The following is a 13,821-nucleotide window of genomic DNA, read 5'->3' as shown; positions in this document are numbered from 1 at the left end:
AATCTACATATATATATCTACATATATATATTAGGTGGGACTCGATTAAAAAATTAATCCAATTAATTAGAGGCTGTGTAAGAATTAATCTTGATTAATCGTATGTAATCGCACACGTAAATTTGCCCCAAATCGCAAATGTTTTTTTTTTATTTAAAACGGTTTTAGTGGGCTTACAGAATCAAATAATAGACATGGACATGAATATTGTAAACTGAAGCTGTTTTAATTTCTGAAAAAAAGCTTTTAAACTGCATTTGAATTCAAAACAGAAACAAAAATATCATCCCTGGTTAAAATTGGGCAGACTTAAAAATAAAGTGGTAGTTTAAGTACTTTAAGTACATTTTCAGAATAGTATTGTCTTTAAATAATAATAACCAAAATTTCACCATAAAGTGCAGTTTTTCTTCTTAAAAAAATAAGTCAGAAACATAAAAGGTAATTTGACCAGCTTACTCTTTAAACTCTGAGTAACATTAGCCAAAATTATTTTGTACATTAGGCTAAAACAGTGTGATCATTGAACATTTTGTAATTAGATGTATTTAGAATTACTAACGGTCACGGAAGTCCAATGATCCCCAGTAAGAGCCACAAAGTCCGCTTTCTGTAATGCATCTAATTTTGCTTGCTTTTCAGTGTGCACAAAACCATGCTTTTATCAAGGCTTCGCTCGGGTAGTCGAAATGATCAGTCGTAGGAACGCGCTTTATTCCGACTCTAACATTTTTGTAGCTGTGATGTGTGCATCAGTGTAATGGATGTACCAGGAAATCATGCATTGACAAAAGTTCCCGCTTGCTTGGAATTGAAAGTGTGATTAAATGCGTTATTTTTAACGCGTTATGGAGTACATGCATCAAGCTTCTCAACTGTGCTTGTGCTAAGAAAGGGAAAATTTTAAAAATAACGTAACATGATTCTGCGTTAACCTAATATTTTTCATACGTCCCAAACCAAGGAGATGGGAAGGTAAAATGAATCGGTAGCGCGTACATAGTCAGTACATCCCTCTCGAATCGAACCTCGAATGTCGGCGTTAGAGGCTTAAGACTCTACAATTGCGCCACCGCTTGTCTATGCTAAAGTATGTATTGTAGATCGGGCTATAGATATACATTTATATATATATACCCGTGTATCGAGTGGAGAAGTAGAAGTTATGAAAAGAAAAGGGAACATTTTAAAAATAACGTAACATGATTGTCAATATACAGTAATTGTTTTGTGAGTGTTATTGAATGTTGCTGTCATCAAGGATTTGATTATCATTATTTCTTTCAATCAGGCTCGTATTTGTACGATGTGTTCAAGTTACATTCCGTGTTTGTCAATCGTTGTAAAGATAAGAGGTTTCATTCATCGATTAGTTCCTTACTGCATCAATAAACAGCTCGTCTTCCTTTTTATCTGTGATGTGACAAACTGCATGCACGGGTTTTTTTTTTACGCTGTCTTCCTTTAGCGGGACATTGACTTTTTCCACCGTGTGCTTTGTTTCCACAGTAGCTGCGTTTATGAATATGCTTATCAGGCGCTTCATATTTTTGCTGCCTTTTCAATTGTGTAATTCGGTTTTGTTCAGCTCTTTGGAACTGTTGCTTTTATCTGTGCACTGCATCAGTTCACGTGAGCCACTCGGTGTACTTGCATCGAAGGTTCCCAGCTGTGCTGGTGCCATCTCGTGCTATGTCCATAGCTTTATTTAATGTTACCTTAGTCCTGGCACTTAAAACTTTCTCTGGCAGTTTCGCTGAGTTTGTGTCAAACACCACCCTGACCATCTCATCTTCCTCTCCATAAGCACAGTCCTTCACCCGTGAATATTTACCCGTGGCAGTTTGCTATTGGATTGCCGCTGACGGATGGCCTTATATGGGCAGGCACTAAATTACAAACGCCAGCGCAGCCTGTCTATGAACTTAATTTAAAGTGTAGGTTTACATCGTGCTTTGTTTCCGAAGTAGCAGAACTCGCTTCTTATTGTTTCGCTGCCTTCTCAATTATATAATGCATGTTTTCTTGAGCGCTTTTTTGAGGTCTTCCTGGTTTTCTATGTACTGCGTGATTACGTGGGAGGCGTGATGATGTCACACGAAACTCCGCCCCCACGGCGTTGAAGCTCATCTCCATTACAGTAAATGGAGAAAAACTGCTTCCAGTTATGACCATTACGCGTAGAATTTCGATATAAAACCTGTCCAACTTTTGTAAGGAAGCTGTAAGGAATCAACCTGCCAAATTTCAGCCTTCCACCCACACGGGAAGTTGGAGAATTAGTGATGAGTCAGTGAGTGAGTGAGTGAGTGAGTCAGTGAGTGAGTGAGTGAGTGAGTCAGTGAGTGAGTGAGGGCTTTGCCTTTTATTAGTATAGATTAAGCAAATAGATGTGAGGCAACAAAGAGTTAAATTACAGTAATTAAGTATAATAAACCTAGTTTTAAAGGATGTGTAGCAAGCAACACTTCCATATTGTCAATCCTGCCTCCTTTCCAGACAGACCTGAGTACTCCTCTCCTCAGCGTTCCTCCCATACCATTTTCTAGTACAGGTAGGCCAACCTACATCTCAAAATGCTGGGATTTCCATTCCTTTCTGTATCCCAACACCAGAGTCTGTTGTACTCCCACCTTTAGGGCCCCAAGAGTAGTGCAAGAATGGGGCTACTCCATCATGAATGCACCTTCTTGTTTGGTTAAGAAAGGGACATGTGCTGCATTTGGACTTGGAGGAAAATAAATAAAAGACACTTCATCTGTTGAGTTGCTTACTGTTTTCAGTCTGCTTGATTAACTGATGGTTGTCCATAAGCTTAGAAGATTTAGACAATCATTTGGGTGTGATCAAGGACAGTAGCTCCTTGTCATCTACACTTGAGTGCCACTCTTTTCTTCCAGACTTGCAAAACACCGATTGCTGCATTTAGCAGATGAATTAATAACCATGACAATCTACTTGGTTTTATTAAATTTCAGAACAAAGATCTGAAGAGCAGACTTTCACACCTTGAAGGGTTCCAGAGATCCAGTAAGGAAGGAATTGTATCGCAGTTGGAATCCAGAGTTCAGGAACTGGAGGAACAATTAGAAAGAGATGAAAGGTACTAATCACTTCATTATTTGTAGTAAAATTAACTTGTTTTTTTTTTTTTCTTTTCATTTTTTGTACTCAAAAAAAATCTGCAGTTTGTGATTAACTCTTGTAAGAGTGAATAATTTGATCTTATAATATGATTTGTATGCCGGCAGGGATCGAGCAAGTCTACAGTTAGCCAATCGAAAGTTGGAGAGGAAGGTCAAAGAGCTGATGATGCAGGTGGATGATGAGCGTACCTCCCTAACCGATCAGAAAGATCAGGTATGAGCTGTGAAAATGTGCTGCTTTTGTTTTGATTAACCGAGAACCGTAAATGGTGGTGCACCGAACACAAGCATAGGTATGATGGACCTGTCAAAATGTCATCATTTCATGGGAGGTCTGCTAACACTGACCTGTCCAAATATTGCCTGATGGCTGGGTCTCTAAGAAATGGTGACGTGAATTCTTGCCTTAACTTTGGAACTGTTCATAGTCCATTCCCTGGACAGCACAATTAAAAATGTGCACTTCATTTCCAAATCTTCATTATCAGCACTGTGCTACAAGATTTCTAACAGGGCAAGAAGACTAACAGAAGCACAAACATGAATGACATGAGATGTATACACATGTGGACCATAAGGTATGGCTGCACTGCCCTCATATTTCAATGCAGGAAAAGGAAAACACGCTTGCAAAAACTGCATTTAGTTTTATAAATGGCCATCTTTACTGTGTGCTGTAGATGAGTAACCAATTTATTGTTCACTCGCTGCCTGATATAATGCTGCAACAAGCCAGAGCCGATTAGTTTTTTGCTTTGTGTAATATATTTATTTGATTGTTTAGTTCTGGATTGATTGTTTTCTCCTATTTAACATTTCAGTTCTATTTTTACTTTTTGTACATATTTTTTGGAAAGCTACTCCTGATTTTCAGCTTCAGTATTGGTTGGCATTGTTTAATCTAGTGGATGGTATAGTGAGCACACTGGGGCCAGTCACCTGTGAAAGGGAGAAATTATTATTATTTTTATCTTTGTGTTTTTTTACATATTTGTCTTGTCCACAAGCCACAGTAATGAGCATTAAAGAAATGACATAAATAGTATTCCGAATCATCTGTCACCCCAAAAGTGTTTAATTGTAGTTAAAAGCACCCTTGGCTGAATTTAACACATATGGTAACAATTAATACAATTAATTAATAATAATAATTAATTAATTAACAATACAATACAATTAATATGGGGCTGCTTACATTTGAGAAACTCTTATTTACTTGAATTTCTCACATATAATAATCGACTGTTTATTGTACCCACTAAAACCAATTTAAGGGAATCTAGGAACCAAAGCTTAGCACAGCATCAATGGACGCATGGATGCTCATCTGTCCCAAGGCACACTAAGAAACACTCTTAGTGTGCATTGGGAGCTGCATGTAATTCAGTTAATATTAGAACCTCAACCTAAACAGTAAATTAATTTTTAGAACTATCTTTAATAGTGTTGCTGGTAAACTAAATGTCACATTTCCACCATAAAATAGTGAAATAGGCCGTCGTTGAGGCAGAAAGGCCCGTCAAATGACACTCCAGTGGCCGATGAAGGCATAAGCAGAATGTGTCACTAGATACGATGCGCCAGAGATTCTTTGATTTAGTATGCACCATATGCACGCTTCATAGTATACACAGTTCACCAGTTGATCAAACATTAAAACGCACTTCAATTAATTAACATGAAAGTTTAAATTTGCTACTCGGTAATCAGTAGCAGATTCACTCTTTGCAAGAATCCATTAATGGTTTTAAAATGGGATGTTATCACAAACATACCATATTCATGTCATTTGGTGGAATGCTGCAGACATTTTAAGGGAACTTCAGTTTGGCATCCATTTTATTCTTACAGAGTTTGGACCTTTAAACCTCAGTTTAAATTCCTGTTACCAATCAGACATAACCCCTGGTAAAGACTAAGAATACAAACTCTCCCAGTCTGACTAGGCATGGTCTGCACCAGGGGTCACCAAGTCCGGTCCTGGAGGACCACCGTTGCTGCAGGTTTTCATTCTAACCCTTTTTTTAATGAGTGCCCTGTTTGTGCTGCTAATTAACTTCTTGTGAATTAATTTTAATTGAATTGCTTTTTAAGATTAGTTCCCCAGAATTTCTTCATCGTTCCTCTGAATTGCTTAATTTCTTTCCTTAAATGGCACCCAAACAGAAATGAAATGTGAAGTGAGTGAGCCAAGAGAAGACAAGCTAAGCCAGGGCCTCAAACGCCAACCAATTTCACTCCACCCGTCTGCTTAATAAGGTGCCAATTCTTGTCGTTAATTAAACTCGTTCTTTAATGTCGTGTCTTGTTGCTGCTCTCGTGGTGCATTAGCAGACATTTCTGAAATTATCGATTTTCTGTTTCTAAGAGCACTGATAAAATGTTTTGGGGACCTGAGCAGATCAACATTCCCGAGACCTTTATCTTTCTGTATTCTCAGATATTGTATGATGGACACGAGTTGTTTTGGCTCATTTTGTATCTCGTTGTTTGGCTGCTAATTAAGGAAAAATAAACAAGTAAGGGGTCTGAGTCTTCAAGAGCAAGTCAATTAAAATGAATTCAAAAGAAGTTAATTAGCAGCAAAAGCAGGTCACTCATTAAGAATAGTTAGAATGAAAACCTGTAGCCACGGTGGTCCTCCAGGACCTGAGTTGGCAACCCCCCTGGTCTGGAGGACAAGTTTAATTCCTTGATCTTTTTGGCCTCACAGCCTGTCAAATCATTCCATTTAGCACAGTTTGCATTGCCACTAATGATTTTTTTCTTGGGTTTATTGCTTGTTTTATATCTTGTCAAAAAACAATCACAGCCACTCATTTATTATTTTTTCTTAGCTCAACCTACGCTTGAAAGCACTGAAAAGACAGGTGGACGAGGCAGAAGAGGAAATTGAGAGGTTGGAACACAGCAAGAAGAAGTTGCAGCGGGAACTGGATGAACAGGCAGAGCTGAATGATCAGCTTCAAGGACAGCTCAACACGTTACGGAAAGATGCACGGTGAGGCTTTGAGCTTTGATGGATCATGTCTTTGGGCCTTTTATAGAAAATTGTGCATGTGTGTTTTCCTGTTTATTTCCCATCATCGTCGGTTTCTGTAGATGTTATCACCAACTACCTCATTTTCAGTGCTTTATTACACATTCGTGCTTTGAGGCATTTACTCTCCCTGCAGTGCAAGGATTTTCTGTATTCATTCTGAACTGCCTCCTTTATACAGTAACTTATTCCTGCCACTCAAAAAAAACAAACATATATAAAATAATATACAGTCATATGAAAAAGTTTGGGAACGCTTCTTCATTCTTTTTTTTTTGTTTATCATTGGCTGAGCTTTCAAAGTAGCAACTTCCTTTTAATATACAACATGCCTTATGGAAACAATGTCATTGCTGAAATACTACTAAGTTTATTGGATTTGCAGAAAATATGCAATATGCATCATAACAAAATTAGACAGGTGCATAAATTTGGGCACCCCAACAGAGATATGACATCAATACTTAGTTGAGCCTCCTTTTGCAAATCTAACAGCCTCTAGACACTGTCCTCCTATAGCCTTTGACGAGTGTCTGGATTCTGGATGGAGGTATTTCTGACCATTCTTCCATACAAAATATCTCCAGTTCAGTTCAATCTGATGGCTGCTGAGCATGGACAGCCTGCTTCAATTAATCCCATAGATTTTCGATGATATTCAAGTCAAGGGACTGTGATGGTCATTCCAGAACATTGTACTTCTCCCTCTGCATGAATGCCTTTATAGATTTCGAACTGTGTTTTAGGTCATTGTCTTGTTGGAATATCCAACCCCTGCGTAACTTCAACTTTATGACTGATGCTTTACATTATCCGAAAAATGTGTTGATATTGAGTTGAATTCATCCGACCCTCGACTTTAACAAGGGCCCCAGTCCCTGAACTAGCCACACAGCCCACAGCATGATGGAACCTCCACCAAATTTGACAGTAGGTAGCTGGCGTTTTTCTTGGAATGCTGTGTTGTTCTTCCACCATGCAAAGTGCTTTTTGTTATGATCAAATAACTCCATTTTTGTCTCATCAATCCAAAGCACTTTGTTCCAAAATTAATCAGGCTTGTCTAAATGAGCATTTGCATACAACAAGCGACTCTGTTTGTGATGCGAGTGCAGAAAGGGCTTCTTTCTCATCACCCTGCCACCCTGATATTCTTTGTGCAAATTGCACTAAATGGTAGAACGATGTACAGATACACCATCTGCAGTGAGATGTTCTTGCAGGTCTTTGGAGGTGATCTGTGGGTTGTCTGTAACCATTCTCACAATCCTGCACATATGCCGCTCCTGGATTTTTCTTGGCCTGCCAGACCTGCTGGGTTTAACCGCAACTGTGCCTGTGGCCTTCCATTTCCTGATTCCATTCCTTACAGTTGAAACTGACAGTTTAAATCTCCTAGGTAGCTTTTTGTAGCCTTACCCTAAACCAGGAGACTCAACAATCTTTGTTTTCAAATCTTTTGTGAGTTGCTTTGATGATCCCATGCTGTCACAGAGTTAAAGAGAAGGAAGCACAACTTGCAATTGGTCATCTTTAATGCCTTTTCTCATGATTGGACACTCCTGTCTATGAAGTTCAAGGCTTAACGAGCTCATCCAACCAATTTGGTGTTCTAATGGCGCTTTTCCACTGCATAGTACGGCACGACACGGTTCAGTTCAGCTCACTTTTGGGGGGTTTTCCACTGGGAACAGTACCTGGTACCTGGTCCTTTTTTTAGTACCACCTCAGCCGAGGTTCCAAGCGCGCCGAACCGTTACCAAAACGTGACGTGTAAACTGCTGGTCACTGATTGGCCGGAGAAAATCGTCATTACTGCGTCACTAGCTATTCTTTTCTTTATACACGCGGAAGTTTGTGTCCTGTCTCTCCATCGCTGAACGCAGTTTGTTGCATAAGTAGATGAATGTTTCTTCAGACATTCGAAAGTTCTCCAGCCACTGAGTGTTTGTAAAACCGGGAACAATCACATCCCACCACTCTGAAGCACGGTTAAATGTCCAAACAGATGGTCTGTTGCGGCGACTTTTTTGCAAAATGTGGAAGATCTGTAATATACAGAATCAGCATTTTAATGTTACATTGGCAGTTAAGTTCATTTTATGCTTTGCAACAGTGATAAAAGTTAGGTAGTGATGTGCTTTTTTTAGATGCTTACCCTTGCGCGTCGTCGAGCTAAAGTGTTGTCGTTGTAAAAGTTCCACGGTGTCACGGCAGTAGAGGCGGCGCAACTATAACGACACGTGAATAATCCCGCCCACTCTAAAGCGGTACTAAACTGCAGTCGAAACGCAAACCGAGCCGAACAGAGCCGAACCAAGGTGAGCTGTACTGAACCGTGCTGTGCCGTACTATGCAGTGGAAAAGCGCCTTCAGTAATCAGCATTGAGCAGTGACAGGCATTCAAATCAGCAGAATTACAAGGGGACCCACATGTTTGCACAGCCAGATTTTCACATTTGATTTAATTTCATACAACTAAATACTGCTTCACTAAAAATCTTTGTTCGGAAAACACCGCAGTACTCAGATGTTCCTAAGAAATGAAAGACATACCACTGTTATCTTTTTTGTTGAAAAGAGAGTCAATTATTATGCAGGCTGAGAGGTTCCCAAATTTTTTCATATGACTAATAAATTAAGTACACCCATAGCTTGCAATCAACTAACAAGAGCTAAACCAAAGTTTTAATATAATAATAATACATTTTATTTATGTAGCGCTCTTTTATATACTCAATGACACTTTACAATTCAATAGACACATTAACAAGACAGTAGAAATTACATACAAGAAAAAGAATAATACTCATTGAAAACATGTGTTTTTAGCTGGAGTTTGAAATGAATAATAGATTTTTCCTCACGAAGGCTGAAAGGAAGAGCATTCCAGATTTTAGGGGCCATCACACTGAAAGCTCTGCCCCCCATAGTTACTAACCTGTGTTTAGGTACAGTGAGTAAGTTAGCGTCCGATGATCTTAATGGACGGGCAGGAGTGTCAGGAAGCAGCAGCTCAGACAGATAATGAGGGGCTAAATAAACCATGAAGGGCTTTAAAGTTGAGAAGAATCCTCTTATATTTGATTCTTAAAGAAACTGGTAACCGATGCAAATCACAGAGGACAGGAGTGATGTGAGCAGATTTTTTAGTGTGTGTGTAAGTAAATGAGCAGCAGAATTCTGAACATACTGTAATCTATTGATATATTTTGTCAGGAGGCCATAAAGCAAAGCATTGCAATAGTCCAGACGGGTAGTGACGATGAAAGCGTGAATGAGTGTTTCAGTATCCTTCACACACACTGAGGAAAGAATGCAGATGAGCAACGTTACGAAGATGAAAAAAAGGACGTCTGCACTATTGAGCTAATGTGTGGTTGAAAAGTAAGAAGCTCATCAAAGATGACACCCAAATTACGGACTGGTGCTGAGGGCTCAACCGGGATCCCATCAACATCAATTTTTAGCCCACAATGGGTAGAGAAAACAGATTTGGTACCAACTAATAAGATTTCTGTTTTATCAGGATTGAGTTGTAAGAAATTATCTGTTATCCAATGATTGATTTCCCCAATGCAGTCAGTCAGTGCAACAGGTGAAGATGATGTAGTTGCATCAACACTTACATAAAGTTGTGTGTCATCGGAATAGCAGTGGAAGCTTAAACCATACCGACCAGTAATCTCACCTGATGGGAGCATAGAGATGTTAAAAAGGATTGGACCGAGAACTGACCCTTGAGGGATACCTTGTGTGAGTGAAGCAGTGGCAGATTTGTGTTCCCTAATGAAGACGTAATACTGTACTGGCGATCACTGAGGTATGATGTGAACCAAGAAAGAGAAGCACCGGAGATACCAATAGCTGAAAGTCAGGACAGTAAAATGTTATGGTTAATTGAGAACTAGAACAGCGGTCTACCAACATGTCTACATTTAGTTTTAATCCAGTTAAAGTTTAGTACAGATGTTTTAATTTGGACAGAGTGGTACAGCATAGTCTACATGGGGTTTGCATGTTCTCCTTGTGTGTTTTTGCTGATTGGTATCCGTGATTGTGCTTAATTGTGTGTGATTGTCAGTTTTAACACTGAATAATGGAAATGTGTCAGCATGTCAGCATCCACAGAGTGAACATTATATTGCATTTAGAACTTACATGACTTGGCTTATGACTCACCGCTTTCTGTCATCTGGTGCGATTAGATAGATACAGTGAACCCTCGTTTATCACGCTTAATCCGTTCCAGACTCCACCGTGATAAATGAATTTTCGCGAAGTAGGATTCTTTATTTATAAATCGAATATTTTCGCAGTTAGAGTATAGAAAACCTGTTTACGACCTTCTAAATACGTTTTTTAACATTATTAGAGCCCTCTAGACATGAAATAACACACTTTAGTCACCATTACACTTGTATTACCCAATATATTAGACAAAATAAGAGAAAATGAGACTTATTAGACGTTACAAATATCATATTACTAGGCTGACTTGCCTTTTAAGGCGACCGACTTTTATCCTCAATTTTTGTGCGCTCCATGTGTACATCAGACATGTAAGTGTAGGGAATGAGAACATCAAAGTGCCCATTCATAACATCTCCCGAAAACATAAGTTTTTTTTTATCCCCTCAAGTGCCTGTCCAAAGTCGTACAATGTCTGCCCGAATCTGTACCGCTAAAGACGGAGTTTCATGCACTAAATAAGCTATAGATGAGAATAAGCAAGCACCATCTCCCCTGATATTTATTACGCGGTGAGGCATTTGTACTCCATCAACATTAATTATTTCCAGAGACATAATTTTGTCTATTTTTCCAGCGCATCGCGCACAAAAGCAAGGGAACGGTGAGAGCACCAGAACTCTGCTCACATTGCATCGCTTCGTACCACAAGCTGCAAGTAGTAAGTCTGTAATAAGCGGAATACCGCTACGCTTTGCACTCACAGGACGGAAGGACAATCCCGAACGCTTTTATATAGTAGATTATTGTACTGTACATTTAATTACACACAGCCACTAACGTATGAAGGCACGACCTCAGTAGGAGAATCTTCAGAGGTGGTGCAGTATCTTCAGCAGGTGCGTCGTTGTTTTCAGTGAAGAAGTACTAGGAGTAGGCAGTGTGTGTCTGGGTGCGCGGCTGAAGAACATCTTGATAGGCAGTTGCTGGCGCTGTCTTTTCATATGCGTGAGGATGCTTTTGCAGGGTATTACCATCTTTAATCATATCCAAGAGTTTCACCTTCTCCTGGATAGTAAGCATCTTCCTCCGGCGCTTAGTTTTATTGTCAGAAGGCTTAGAAAAAGCAGCACGTTTAGGAGCCATCGAAGGGCTTAGATAAAAATTCTCAGAAAGCGCATGCGTAGTGACGTAAGCGTGTATGAGAAAAAAATCGCGATAGAGTGAAGCCGCGAAAGTCGAAGCATGATATAGCGAGGGATCACTGTAGATAGATAGATAGATACTTTATTCATCCCAAGGGGAAATTCACATACTCCAGCAGCAGCATACTGATACAAAAACAATATTAAATTAAAGAGTGATAAAAATGCAGGTTAAAAACAGACAATAACTTTGAATAATGTGAACGTTTACCCCATATGGTGGTATTGAAGAGTCGCATAGTGTGGGTTAGGAACGATCTCCTCAGTCTGTCAGTGGAGCAGGACGGTGACAGCAGTCTGTTGCTGAAGCTGCTCCTCTGCCTGGAGATGATCCTGTTAAGTGGGTGCAGTGGATTCTCCATATCCTTGAAATGCATAAAGTTTAAAAGGTGAAAAACAAAATAAATGGCTAGTTTAATGAGTAATGTATTTAGTAAATGTGGGCGTTTAACGATGGTGTCAGGTAGACATATGCTTTAAAGGAAAAGAAAATTAGAGACGTTGATGGAAACCGTCGGGTTGTGTTCATTGCTGCTGGGATTGGATTCAGCTCCCTGATGCTCATACCAGTAAGTGAGTAAGAAGATGGATGGAGATTGAAAGAATGAAAACGTTCAGCATTTGGAGACGATTGTCCTTCATTTAACGCTGAAACAGTGACCACCATTTCACCTGGGGTGGATGGAGCAGACCATGTCAGGCTTCTGGTCAGAGACTTCTGCGCTTCTCTAAAGACAGTCCCTGTAGACGAAGGAGATGGAGGCCAGTGGTTGTATTCACGAAGGTGCCATTGGTGCACTCTCTCTTTTAAGTCTAAATTTCTTATGTGCACAACAAAAGTAACAAACTTTGATTTCACTTTATATTCCAAACGTTTAAGACAATGAAAGAATCTGCTTATTGATATACCCAACAGTGAAAGAAGTCTCTCGTTTTCCTTTCAGGCGTAAAAGTACATCGACAAATGTCCTGAACGAGCTGGACGATGATGATGACGATGACATGAGCACGGACGGCGAAAGCCTGTATGCTGGCCACTCTGGCTACACCTTTTCTCATGAAGACGCCCTTCGGAGTTAACCCTTTACTGCCACAAGAAATGCTATGTAGAAGACAATTGAAGGAGCTGAGACGGGCAGCACCATCACATCGGCGCTTCCAAATTATTTAAAACGCAAGTCAAACATTTTGCATTATAAACAGGCTTGGTTACTGCTTTATAGAAGACCAACATTATCTCTGATACCCTTTTATTTTTATATATATATATATATATTATTTTTTTTTTCAAGCTTCTTAAGACTGAGTTGAAATTTTACTTTTTTTTAACGAACAAAGCAAAGAATTCTCTCTTTTTTTTTATATCCTTTGCTCTTTTATTTTGTTTGAAAAAAAAAAACTTTGTGACTTAAAGAAGCTTCACGTATTACGCTTCAGTTATTTTTTTATGGTTTTTTTTTTGATCTTCATTAAAAGTAAGTTGAATATTTACCAGTCAGCTCTACCAACAGAGCAAAGGTAATTCTGTCGAGACGGCCTTTTCTGTTTTTTTGATTTTATTCTTTAGACGAGCCACCTGGAACTTGAAACGTGAACATTTTTGCACCTAAAAAAAATTAACTTTTATCTTCTATTTATTATCCACTATGAAGAAGTCATATGACGTGTTTGGACAAACGAAGGCATTTGTAGTAGTTAAAGGGAAATGGAAACAAATCATTTAAAAGCATATTGTATATAATGCAGTCGATCTAAAGCACACTTTAATTTGAAGTCTGATTTTTTTTTTTTTTTTTAAATTAGCTATATGTGGTAAATATGAAAAGTTTTTTTTTTTAATTCAAACTCTGATTTTCATAATTTGTAATGAGTGGATAAATGGAGGAAATCTGACAGACCCTTTTTTTTTTTTTCTTTTCTTTTGTGTGCACCACTGTGTTTTAGCCTCCGACTTGGAGCCCAGTCAGTGTGCCCAGTGCTGTGTGCCGCGTCCAGTGTTACCACAATAAACACAAACTGCTGTTTTGGATGTGTGGCGTTTTTTGCTTTTCTCTGCGTTGTCTTTTTTTGCTTTTCTCCACAGAGTTACTTCTCACCTGAAGTCTGAATGAGCGTCTCAGTAACAGCCGTTCTGACAGCAAACCTTTACAGAACGAGGCGACGTTAAAAGTGGTGACTGTCAGGGGTCAGTGCTGGGGCTGCTGTAGATATCATCAGAAAGCTGCTTCGGTGTGCAGAT

At 39.2% G+C, this 13,821-nt stretch overlaps 1 protein-coding gene across 2 annotated transcripts in view; it reads left to right on the top strand.

Moving 5' to 3' along the window:
• The window catches only part of cgnl1 (cingulin-like 1), a 107,006-nt gene extending 94,133 nt beyond the window's left edge, over positions 1–12,873 (top strand). For both annotated transcript variants that reach the window (XM_039770240.1, XM_039770239.1), the window contains 4 exons: positions 2,979–3,103; positions 3,252–3,360; positions 5,984–6,147; positions 12,527–12,873. In XM_039770240.1, the coding sequence (XP_039626174.1) occupies positions 2,979–3,103; positions 3,252–3,360; positions 5,984–6,147; positions 12,527–12,662 (534 nt within the window). In that variant the 3' untranslated portion in view covers positions 12,663–12,873. The remainder of the gene's footprint in view (positions 1–2,978; positions 3,104–3,251; positions 3,361–5,983; positions 6,148–12,526) is intronic.
• Positions 12,874–13,821: the final 948 nt, after the last annotated feature.

This window comes from Polypterus senegalus, chromosome 12 (genome assembly GCF_016835505.1).
Source record: "Polypterus senegalus isolate Bchr_013 chromosome 12, ASM1683550v1, whole genome shotgun sequence".
NCBI classification, from domain to species: domain Eukaryota; kingdom Metazoa; phylum Chordata; class Cladistia; order Polypteriformes; family Polypteridae; genus Polypterus; species Polypterus senegalus.
This window is presented reverse-complemented; position numbering and strand designations above follow the sequence as displayed.